Source organism: Colossoma macropomum, unplaced genomic scaffold (genome assembly GCF_904425465.1).
Source record: "Colossoma macropomum unplaced genomic scaffold, Colossoma_macropomum, whole genome shotgun sequence".
NCBI classification, from domain to species: domain Eukaryota; kingdom Metazoa; phylum Chordata; class Actinopteri; order Characiformes; family Serrasalmidae; genus Colossoma; species Colossoma macropomum.
The window spans coordinates 40,131,851-40,144,661 of record NW_023494791.1 but is presented as its reverse complement, the minus strand read 5'-3'; the positions used below and the strand labels follow the sequence as shown (position 1 = coordinate 40,144,661).

The 12,811-nt window shown below is 39.9% G+C and overlaps 1 protein-coding gene across 2 annotated transcripts in view; it reads right to left on the bottom strand.

Annotated features, from left to right (window-relative positions):
* macrod2 (mono-ADP ribosylhydrolase 2) overlaps nt 1-12,811 on the bottom strand; it is a 1,059,267-nt gene that overhangs the window by 93,883 nt on the left and 952,573 nt on the right. For both annotated transcript variants that reach the window (XM_036575072.1, XM_036575073.1), the window contains exon 9: nt 3,822-3,903. In XM_036575072.1, the coding sequence (XP_036430965.1) occupies nt 3,822-3,903 (82 nt within the window). The remainder of the gene's footprint in view (nt 1-3,821; nt 3,904-12,811) is intronic.

The following is a 12,811-nucleotide window of genomic DNA, read 5'->3' as shown; positions in this document are numbered from 1 at the left end:
ACATTAGCCAATCGGTAACAAATTACTGGCAGTGTTCATAAGGCTCTCGGCATGACAACTGACATGAACCTACATAAATATTTAGAAAAGCTTATTCCCATAGGTATAATCTGTTTTGACATAGCACATTGACATAGCATGTTATAACAACTGACTTTAGCTTAATGTATATCACAGTGACATTATTCCGATGATGTGATATAAATGGTAAAAAAAAAAAAACTCACTTTACTCACTTTTATGGCCACGGAAGGTGCAATTTCCTAGAAACATCTTAGCAACCACCTGGGATAATACAGCAACACCTTAGCAACCACCTGGCATACTATAGCAATGCCATAGTTTTGTGGTTATAGCTTAAAAATTGCAACCTGCTACAAAAAAGCATAAAACACTAGAGCAAAGTAAAGTATGTGGGCTTAGTCAAGCCAACTTACTAACGCAGATGTTAGGTCATCTTGACATCAAAGCTGGCAAATGCAACCTCATGACAAATGACGCCTATGTGTTAAAATAAAAGTTTATGCATGTCTATGTCAGTTGTCATGAAGAGCTTATGTCACATAGCCTTATGAATCCTCCCTAAAAGTAAAGTGTTATCTTGGCTTCTTTAACAGGAGAAGTATGGTCTGAAGAGAACCTCACAGTAGTTTGGTATGGGGTACATAATTGCAGGGCTTTATTAGACACTGCTTTTCTAGAGAGAGCAATAACTGTGGCTCCAAGACCGGAATTTGACAGAACATGAACATGTTCAGTGAACTCAGCTCCAAGACATCTTCACAGCGCAGATGAATACCATTAATCACCCGGGGGTCGCAATTAACACCAATGACCTTGCCCCTGCCACTATGCCATTTACACTTAATGAGTGCTCTCTTTTTTTAATCTTTCAAACCTTTCACCTCTACCACCTGCTTTTTAATAAAAGTGCTTTTGGCTTTATTCAGTGCATTGCCATGCCACCTCAGGTCTATTCCATTCAATTTCATTCCATTTACATGACACTTTTTATAAGTACTGTGACAAAAAGTGGCTTCTTAGACCCTCATTAACATTAAAACAGGGATATGCACATACATGGATTTAGTGGTGCAAATTTGATCTGACCAATTTTAACATCAGGAGGCTAAAGTCTATATATACAGCAATTCAAATGATTGACAGTGTAGCATCTTAGGAGGCTCGGAAGGCATGGTCATGAAAAAGGCCATGTGAAGATGATCATGGGAAGTGCACACTCCCTGGAAAAGGTAAAATTTACGTTGTTAATGTCAATGAAAGTTAAAGTAAAGTCAGTTAAAGTTATTTTGTGTCTGGGGTGAGGGCTGTTTGTGTGTGTTCGCTGTATGTTATGTGCCTTTTCTGCTTGTATTTTAATAAAAGAGCACTACTTGCACGTCTCACACACTGGATGTGCCGCGTCTGAAAATTGAAACCCTTTTGTTTTTAATGAAGGTACACAAAATGATGCTGACACAGCGAGCACCATTTGAATTTTCAGGGCGTCATAGCACACCATGCAACATTTTACCATTACTACATCAAATTAATGGCATATTGAGACCACAGAAAGCCACAGTAGATCATTCATGTGGCTTGAAATTTACACAGAGGAAGGCAGTTAGTCTTTTAGACAAACAGACGGATGCTAAAGGTAAGTTACCTTGGCTGATGTCACTATCCAAGCCTCTTTGAGCTTGTATCTTTCAGCTCAAGAACAGTCAGTCTACCAGAGAGGTAGTAAATGGACACGGAATGTTGATGCTGAACACTTTATTTCATTCAATTTATATGAGTAGAGTGTAAAATGAACTTAAACCTGGTGTTTTTGGGCTCTCCCTGCCAGCATTCTATAGCAGCACTCTGCAACATGACGCTACATGACACTGCGCTGCTTGAGGCAGCTCATCCAGTGTGCAACGGCCTTTACCGTACACTGACGCTACAATGGCTTATGGCACATGCTATTTTTTGCTAAGCATATGCTAGTTAGCCATCAAGACAATGAACATTATGGCAACTGTCAAGACAATTACTGGTAATGACACTGTTATATTGCAGAACAAAATCTATGACAGCCCATGACAGCATATGACATCTGCCTTGATGTGTTTATGTCATGGTTTATCAATGATACAGAGCAAGGTTCAAATAAAGTTTTACTGACAATTCTTTACTGCAGTCCAAGCCTAGGCCTACTCTATGTCTGGGAAACTAGTCCTATTTTTCTGGACTAAATGGCCACTCTCGATTTTTAGATGTGAAATCGAACTTGGCTGGACTTCTACAATCCACTGTGGACAATCCACAGTTAAGTTGTGTTGTTGGTGCTTGGCCAAGTTAAAGACCTTTTTTCGTACATGAGGCTTATTTGTGTGCTGGTGACATGCTCGTCCTAGTCTCATCTTGGAGAGTGATTATGGAAAGAGCAGTGGCCCCTCCTCTGTCTCATCTCCCAGCCCTAACTCGAAGCGATGGGTCTGGTGCCCCGACATAATCAGAGACTCTCTAGTGGCTGCCATCTTTCGGCAGGGCCTGAGGGAAAGAAGGGAGGAATGTGTGTGTGTGTGTATGTGAGCCCATCTGTGTGTTTGCATACACGTGCACGTGTGCGCACACACTGGGGAGGCATGAGTGGATAATACGATCCTCCTGGTGCCCTGTGTGAGGAGCTCCTCAGCTCAAGGTTTCCGTAGGGCCTCATCATGGAGGCAGAACGTGCTCTAGTCTCTGTCTGAGTCGGGGACACTAGGGAAGGGCTAACAGGGGCTACAAAGCAGTCTGCGCTGAAATAATGTGTCTGTTTATCGTCGAGGGAGGCTGAGGAATAGCAGCGAAGGGCCTTCCTGTGAGAGCTATGCCCTTTACAGACAGAAACGGTGCACGACTGCAAAATGGGAGAGGGCTTGTGGGAACCGGATGATGCTTTGTCTCGAGAGGAGACATGGGCTCCATGGAGACACAGAAGAAGAGGTAGAGAAAGAGAGAGAGAGAGCAAAGCATGAGAAAACAGGAGGGAAACCAAAGAGGGGGCTTTAGCACATACCACTTCACTACCGGAGACCAAAGTCAATCGAATAAGAACCAGACATGTGGAAGTGTGAGACACTGTAAAGTCACTGACAAGGTGTGGGCCTGCCTCACCTACATCTGGGCTTCCAATTCAGGTCTCCACCTGGTTTTGGATCACTGTGGGTGATGACAGAATCAAAGCCCTGTTGAATCACCCTCCATATCTGGAACTTCAGGCTAAAGCCAAGACACTTCAGAGAGAGGCTCTGTGAAATATTATCAGCCGCAGGGTTCGCTCCTCAACCGCCACACCTGTTAACCTCATGTGCTAAGGTGTTTCAAGAGACTTTCAAATCATAGTGTGACTTTTTTTTTAGCAGTCCTGGTAAAAATTAGCCTTAAGCAAAAGGTAAAACAGATTTTAAACTCTTTGCAAAATATTTTCATTGTAAACACAATATTATTAATATTATTAAAAGATGTAATGCAGGAAGGTTTCTAATAAATCTGCTTAATTAAATACTGGAAAACATAGAATGAATGCAATCCCACCTACACAGTTTTTTCTGGTTGCCTGACTGTACACAAGTTTTAAAAGTCATATTTCTTTTGAAGGAAGGAATAGACAATATCACATGGTATGTGTGACAGCACTTCAGCTTTTCATATTTCAAGTGAGGATTTAAGCGTGCTCAATGAGAACTTTTTATGCATTTCAAATTAAGGTTGACACTTTGTTAATCTTTTCAGTGCAAAACGGCACAACAAGTAAAGCAAGGTCGGCTCAAAATATGCAGATACAATACCTGGAGGGAAGAAATCTGACATCTTCCTTTTGTAAATTTCATAATCCGTCTCCAGGAAGACACAAAATATGACACGGTCGATCTGTGGGGATAAAAAGAACAACAAAAAAAAGCCATTATATATTTTTTTCTTAAATTACATACATATTGTTAAAAATATCAAATAATATTCCTTGCAACTAAGCCTATTTTGCTAGGCAGTTGTTGCTTGAGTAAAAAGAGTGCATATCTTCAAAAGATTCTGAAAGATTTGGGTGGATCTGCTGAGGTCTTTCAATAATTAAACGTAATGCATATCTCTAATTCATGTCTCTTGTGGTTTGCAACCATTGTTTTCCTATTCATTGACATGTTGACATGCTGCTAAATAGGAAGCTTATGTGACTATGGTGTAAAACAACCTGTGTAATGACTCACAGACTGTCCAGTTCTTTCCATTAGTTGGTGTGAGGTATGAAATGTCTGTGCGTTTTTAAACAGGGCATTTGCTAACTTCATTTGCAACCTTGTCTTGTAACACTGCATTTGAATTTTTTGGATTTTGATCATAACAACATCCAGTAAATTATTATGGCTACATTTTGATTCAGAAACGGTAAAACTCCATACCCTGTGTGAGTGTATTTGTGAACATTTCTTTCTAAAACAAATGCAACAGGCTTGTCTAATAGCTATCCAAATCTACTATTCTACAGTTGTGTGCAGAAGTTGAAAAAAAAAAAACATAAAATGTGCCACAACTTTTGCCCAGGCCATGTGTTATGTTTTATTTTGCTTTCCAACATGTAATTGTGCTTTAAAATGTGCAGAACTGTGTTCTCTGTATAGAATGGACAAATCTAAGATTGGTGAATGCCAGGAAAGTGCTACCTACTGGACTGCATAGTGCCAAAAGCAAAGTTTGGCAGAGGAGGGATAATGGTCTGGGCTGTTTTTCAGGGTTTGGGCTCAGCCCCTTAGTATGAGCGAAGGGTAATGTTAAGGCTACAGCATACCATGACATTTCAGACAATTATATGCTTCCACATTTGTGGCAAGATTTTGTGGAATGCCTGTTCCAGCATGACTATGCTTTTGTGCACAAAGTGAGGTCCATAAAGACATGGTGCGATGAATTTGGTGTTGAGGTACTCCAGTTGCCCGCACAAAGCCCTGACCTCAACCCACTGAACACCTTTGGGATAAACTGGACTATCAAGCAAGCCAGGCTTTCTTGTCCAACACCAGTACCCGACCTCACAAATGCTCTTTTGACTCACTGAGTACAGATTCCCACAGACACAATCCAAAATCTTGTAGAAGGCCTTCCTAGAAGAGTGGAGGCTAATATAGCCACAAAGCCAGGTGTCCACATACATTTGGGCCATATAGTACATGCTGGCTTTGGGGTTTTGCAATCTGGTCAGCATTATAAAACATAAGAAAAAGTGGTTGCCTTGTGTAAGTAATGTAATGCGTAAGGAGAAGTCATGTTATTTAAAATGTCATGTTACTGCTGTCCTTTCTCACTCATGAAAAAGCTATTGATGGGGAAACTCAATTCAAGGGTAGTACATTTTATCTGAGCTGAGAAAGAACAGCTCCCTAATCCTGTGAGTCATTCCATCGTTCCAGACCACCTAGCTTGGCCAGCACTGTGAAGATTTTAGTGATTACAGAGAGTACAGCAGGGATCTGTGAAGAACAACGGAAAAAGCCCTTTGGTTCCAAGATCTCATAACAAGCTGACTCATTTGCTGCTTTCACCTCTGACATCCAAAATTAAAACCAACCCAATTCCAGTCAAAGTAATGTTGACTTGACACTAAATGCAAAAGAAAATGCAGCTAAAAAATAGTTATACAATATGAGGGCTAGATTATGTTGCGTTAAAATAGGTTCAGCAACTCTAATCTGAACAAAAGTTTCTGGACCTGCCACAACTGTTCTAATGATCAAAATTAAACTGAAGAAACGTTCAGTTTCATTCATCTCACACTGCTTGTTGCTTGTTACCTCAGTGTCAATCAACCAGTGATATCAATCTTACTTACATATTGAAAATAACAACAGTTATTAAGTGATATATCACACACCTCTCTTGACAGCCTTAATAACTCAAAACTTATGCACTTCAGTTTTCAATAAGCTTTTGCTTTTTTATTATTCTTTCATTTATCGTTGCTGTTGAGATCAAAATGGGCATCTTCATTTTTGTGGTTTTTAATTTTTTAACATTATCTGAAAAGGACAGTTGCGTCAAAATTTCATAATGAATGGACCAACAGAAATAGTCCAAAATTATTTTGAAAAAAAAAAATCTCCATTTTCTTTCATTAAAAGTTAAGAGCGTTTTTTCACCACTACAGTTTATTATTATTATTATTATTATTATTATTATTATTCATAGTAGTAGTAGTAGTAGTAGTAGTAGTAGTTATTAGTAGCTGTGGTGACTCGTGATTATAAGAGCTTGACCTTCAGTTTAGGCCATAAGTGACAAAACTCCACCTTTACAACAATGTTAATTTCAGGTAGCCCCCTATGGGATTTCTAATAGTATGTTAGTACTAAGCTGAAGTTGGTTTACATTAACATTTTTTGGCCTTTCTAGATGAAACATGGACAGTTACAGTTGGAAAAGATATATATAACTATATATTGCACCTGGTATGACCAACTGTAAACCAAAGCATGGTTGATCACACTATTAATTAGTGTCAACACCTGTTATGATGGTGGTTAATCTGATGCATAAGGCCATCAGTCCAGCTCCTGTAGGCCTAACCAACAGGAGAGCTCATTGGGCCATACCTGCCTAGATACCTCAATGTTTGACTGGACAATTTTCTATTGGGCTTTTCCAACCAAAAATAAACAATGAAATAAGAATATTACTACAAAACCTGAGTTTAAATACAGCAAGCATGATGACTATGAAATAAAATATACTAAAAATCACAGATATATATTTTTTAAATCTTGGAAAACATCAGGCCTTCCCTGAAGGCACTGAGTGTTCCCAGCTAAGTAGTGGTATTATGCACAGCTGGTTATGTTTGGAAACGTCCATCTCTTCAAATTTGAAGAAAACACTGAGGAAAATATTTCTGACAATGTTTGCGAGTACTGCATTGGGAATACTGCCAAACCCCACACATTTTATCCCCTATGTCAGCATTCAACAGCCCTCAAACCTTTCAAGTGTTTAAACCACCTCTGGGCCAAAAGAGTGTCAATATGTGCTTTTAACAACAGTTTGGGAAAGGAACCTGTCAACTCATTATGGAGGAAAAACTCTCCTTACCAAGGAGGAAACTTTGATTAGCATGAGCGTTGAGTGCTGTAGAATATAATCAGGGCCAGATGTACATACGAGCACAGGAGGAGAGCCTTGATGCGCCTTGATGCGACCGCAATATGCACACATAATGAGTCAAAATTTAACATTCAATTCACTAAAACACACAAACTGCACACTTGACGAAGGCTTGTTTACTAGTGGAGCCGTCTGCAAGCTTGAAACAAAACGTAAAATGAGAGTTATTTCACATCTTCTCACACACTTACCTGTGGTCCTGAGAATTTAAATAGCGTTACTGTGATGGTAAACATTCTTTCAGCATGCATTCGAAGCTTGTGTCTCCATCTAGCCGCTATACCTGCTGTCACTGATGAAAGTCTTTTGAGACCCTACTGCAAACGTTTGCCTTGTTTTAAAAGGTAAGTGTAAAATCGATGCTGCGAGTTGCCCAACTGTTTGTAAACTGAGTGGAATATGTAATCAGCCGCATGTGTAATATCTTCATACATTTTACGTGGCTCTCCCTCAATTGCATATGTATGAGGACGAAAGATGCATTTCGCATTTTACCAAGCGCACGACCTGTAAACTGTGTGATTAACGTTGTGCACCAGATTCCTACATAAAACCCAAGCAGAATGCATCCGATTTGGGTGTCAAACTTCTGCAAAAGGCTTAGTACACTGGGCCCTCAAAGTACTAGCAAAAAGATTTTTTATTCTAACAAAACCTACAAAGGTATTCTTCTTGCCTGACTGAAAGGTAACAGGGAGAAAACTCAAATTTTAAAGGCATGGTGTTCCCCAGACTTTTGACTGGCAGCATATTATTATTATCATTACTATTATTATTCCTGATTATTACTAGACACTGTATGATTTTTGCACACAAACACAGCTGTGCACTACAAGGCCTCCAGGAAAGCCAACACGTCCTCCCCGTCAACACCGCAACTCTTCTACTCTCACGCTGCCTTTGGTGTCATGCTGTCTCCTGCTGCGGAGGAAATAGTTCCACGCAGTGGGACGACGGGTAATCGGCTTGCCGCATATTGCAATATTCCCAAACAGTCTCGTAACAACCATCTCCACCATGTCTGCGAGAGAAGATGGAGAGAGACTCCCACCGAGATGGCTACAGACTGAACGGTCCTCACGGATAATGTCCCACATGAGGATACAATACAAAGAAGCTCCTTCTCTTGCCTCGGCTTCCAGATGGACAGCTGTCTATTAATAGTTTATGGCCTGCCCTTTGGAGTAAATGTTAAGGCTTTGCTTTAGACGGGTAACGTTTTTAGTTTTTTGAGGGAGAAGATGTCTCCAGGGGGTTTCTGTGTCCATAAAGAGCAAGAATGACCTCCTGCTCTTTTTTCCCCCCTCCTCCACCCCTTCACCCCGAATAAGAATGAGAGACAGCTTTAGGATGGCTTTGAAGTTCCAGGGTTCGGATGAGGAATCCCTGTTGGACTGTCTGTTCATCTATTTATTTATTACTTCTCTATTCGGTAGCATATCCTACTGAGATCCATTTCCTACACATTCCTACACCTGCTACATATTACACTCATAAAAACAAAGGTGCCAAAAAGGGCTTTTTGGGGTGATCATAGACAAACCACTTTCCATGCCTTAAAGCATGTTTGATCACACTTTCCTGAGGGTGTTCATGAGGCTGCATGACACCTACATAAGCTGCTGTATAATAATGATAATCGAAAAGTTTCATTTATTTAGTGCCTTTCTCAAACCCATGGACTCTTTATAGAAGTAACAACACATACAACAAAAAATAAATAAAACAACACTCCCAAAATCCCAGTATAAGCCTGAAAAGAATCCTTAGCCACAGGGGGGAAGGTCCCTCTGTGCAGGTGGCCTCGCAACTATGGTGTAGCATCTCTCAGGCAGCCAGCTAAGAATCCCTGTAGCCCAGAAACAGTCCTTAGCTGTGAGAGGGTAGTGTTGCTCAAGTGTGGTGTAGCATCACTCATGCAGCCAAACACCACCTGTCCAGGCAGCTACATAGCTGCAATGTAGCGCCGCCCAAGTAGCCAACACAAACAGCTATGTAGCTACAATGCAGCATCACTCAGCTGGACGGCCCAAGCAGCCTTGCAGCAATGATATAGCGTCACTCAAGCAGCAGGCCCAGGCACTAACGCAGCTGTAATGTAGCATCGCTCAAACAGCCAGCCCAAGCAGCTTCATAGCTGCGGTGTAGCGTCGCTCATGCAGCCAAACATCACTGATCTAGGCAGCTTCATAGCTGCAATGTAGCACCAGTCAAGTAGCCACCCCAGGCAGCCACATGGCTACAGTATAGCACTGTTCAGTGGCCGGTCTAAGCAGACTCATAGCTGCAGTGTAGCAGCACTCGAGCAGCCAGTCCAGGCAGCCTCGTAGGTGTGGTGTAGTGTCACTCGGTGGCTACCTTGGTGGATAAGTGGTAGCCATATTGCAAGAGCATATTTACATTGGCACACACACACACACACACACACACACACACACACACGCACAAAGTGGCCAAAAAATGTTGAGACACTAACTGAGATGAAAAAACATCAAAATCTGCAAAACCAGCCTTTATGCCAACTGTTGTCGTTGTTAGAAAAATCTTTTAAGAAGGTTTACGTAACTCTTTAAAAAGTCATAAAAAAGATGAAGAACTCAAGGATTCTTTAGTAAAGTCAATGGTTCTATATAGAACCATGAAAACCCTTTGCATGATTAAAGGGTTCTTTGCATCATGGAAGTGTCCTGCAGATTGATGGAGGATGTGTTGTATATGGTTCTATAAATTGAAAATGGTTCGATATTGCACCCAAAAGCATTCTTCTATTGTTACGGTGTCAAGCCTGTAACAATAGAGCAACCCTTATGGATACTATATAGAACCCTTTTAAAAAGATTCTATATAGAACCATCTATAGCACATTCATACCCATTTTCCATCAATCCAAAGAAGCCTTTCAGGATGCAAAGACCCCTTTAATCATGCAAAGGGTTCTTTGAGTGTTTATGGTTCTGTATTCAACTATTGTCTTTACTAAAGAACCCTTGAAGAAACATCTTTTTTAAGAGTGTAGGTTTATACCAGTTGTCATGATGGACTTATATAGGTGTCATGTAACCTCACAATTGCTGCTACAAGTGTTACTGAACCTTTCAATAGAGGTTGCCTTTAAAAAAAATGTAAATGAGATGCGCAAATGTCTAGAACCTTTTGAACCTAGAACTGTACATCCAAGCCAAGAACCATTTAGAAAGCTAATTTTTTAGACTGCAGAAAAAATAAACTGTAAAGTCTGCTAGGAAAATGCACAGTCGATATGAGAAGAATGCGCTCTGTATGACACATAATATAAACATGATGTATAGACGGCCTTTGCAGTGAGCCAGTCGATCAACCGTGCAATGAATTGCCTCAGCGATACCAAGGACTGCAATTCAATTCATTTCATCTGTGAAGCTCATTCCGAATAAAAGGTGCTTTGAAGCTGCTCTCTTAATGCTATTCACTGTTTGTCTATGGATATAATATAAGTTGCATGGTGTCCAGCCCACCTACTATAATAGTGTCTATAAAATATATGTAGTCTATAAAAATGAACAAATGTATTTTCCAGGGGCTCCAAAAGGGGTTATGTGACATATGCAATACATGTGGGCACCAGACGAAGGGCTGCCAAAACCTACATTTAACTATTTATAAAACTGTGATTTATTAGTTTTCTTTTTTAAAATGCGAAAGATGTCTTTATTTTTAAAACAAATTAATGCATCATTATTTTCAATGACTTACTGAGTCTCCAAGCTTCATTTGTTGCTCTACACATTATAGGAAATTTTACAAATAAGATGAACAGTAACAATGTTGAATACAATAGTAGCAACAAGAAATGAATGATAAAACAATAACAACAGTGAAAAAGGTATCTATGTAGCACAGATACATAGATGAAAATGTACTCAAAAATAAAGATATTAAACATGTACAGGATGAATACAGCACTTAAAGGTAACAGCGTAAAGAAAATATGTGAAGGCTACCTACACTGTGACTTCATAAAACATGCCTAAGTAAATATAATATATTTTTAAAGTTATAACTGATGCTTAACCCCTTGGCCCTACCACTTAGCCCTTACCCCTCTGTTTTGTGTGTTCACGTCTAGGGGTAGGGTGTCCCAATTTTTGTTGAGATAGAGATGTAGGGCAACGTGTTAGGGCTACATGGCCCTCCAATTGGATGTTTTTCAGAGGCTCATTCCAAACGGAGTGTTGTGAGAAAAACTGGCAAGATAGTTGCACAAGTGACCAAAGAAACCCACAAAAGTGAGTATTTTCTCCATTAAAAATTATAGTAACCATTGAATTATCTTACTTTACTGTGACTTTAGTGTATTATGGTCCTTTTTTCATAACAAGCATAAAAAATTGCTAGCAGTATGCTGGTGTCTCGGTAGCTAGCTAGCTAAATTTCCTGTTCCACCTTAAATGGTGCTGCAGTTACATTGTGCCGCCTCTGGTGTCTAAACTGCTCAATTTAAGGTGGAACGGGAAAATTGAAAAAAAAAGCTGGCGAATAGCTGACTTCAGCTTCATAACACTGAAAAAATAGGGATGGGTGATAAATAATTGTAACCCCCCCCCCCAAACTTTGAAAGCATATGATACCCTAAATTTAAAGCCCAGCAGTGAGGTTGCTGAACTTTACCCTCCTCTGCTGTCACTGCAGACTGGCAGGGTCGCCTACAAAGCACCGCTAGTAGTCTGTTAATGAAGTAACGCTCTTTTTATTTGAGTGTCCCATTTCGTAGGGCAAGATTTCAACCACTACCTACTAACTCAGTTCCAAGGGGCAAGGTGACACTTGAAAACAAGCGGTAGGGGTGAAAATAAGAAATGGGACTGGGCCTAAGTGTTTATGGCAACAACTGCAAGAGGATGAAAGGTGTTTTATGAAGCAAAAGACATTGTATTTGCAAAAGGGACCTTTAACTAAAGTGACAGATATTTGCTATGTTAATAACACTGTTATTAAGGGTATATGACATAGGCCTAGTTAAGATTACCACATATCTGCTTAGGAGAGCTGCATAGCTGCAGTGATGAACATCATTTTTGCAACCACACAGGTCAAAATAACACGATTAATATAATTTTGCATGTTTTTTATCACAACAACATATCACATTTATTCTCAGTTTAATATTTTTTTTGTTTACGCACCGTTAGGAATGCTACCCAATTTCATTTTACCCTGTGCAATGACATTAAAGAATCCTGAATCTTGAACCTTGAACATCCGTCATGACAATTAATGCTAAGGGTGACATGATACTGTTACATTACTGAAATTATATTTATAGCATGTTTATGTTGATGTCATGTAGCAGGGTTCAAGTAAAGTGTCACCAAACTTACTTTTTTAGCTACATTAGCCTCAAAGCTCCAGTGCAAAACTACAGAAGCAAACTTCAAATACTAAACATGCCTTGGTTGATCAACTGGATTTAGGGTTTGGGGTTGTAAAATACAGTCGCCCACCATAAAGTCCATAAACCCTGTAGTCAAATATTGACTGAAAGGAAGGTATTTCTGCTTTATAGCAGAAAGGAGCTGACATCTCACTTTTTCTCCAGTTCCTCCACACTGCTTTCCAATGACTCACTATGGCAGTGACTGAGAACAAAAGGAAA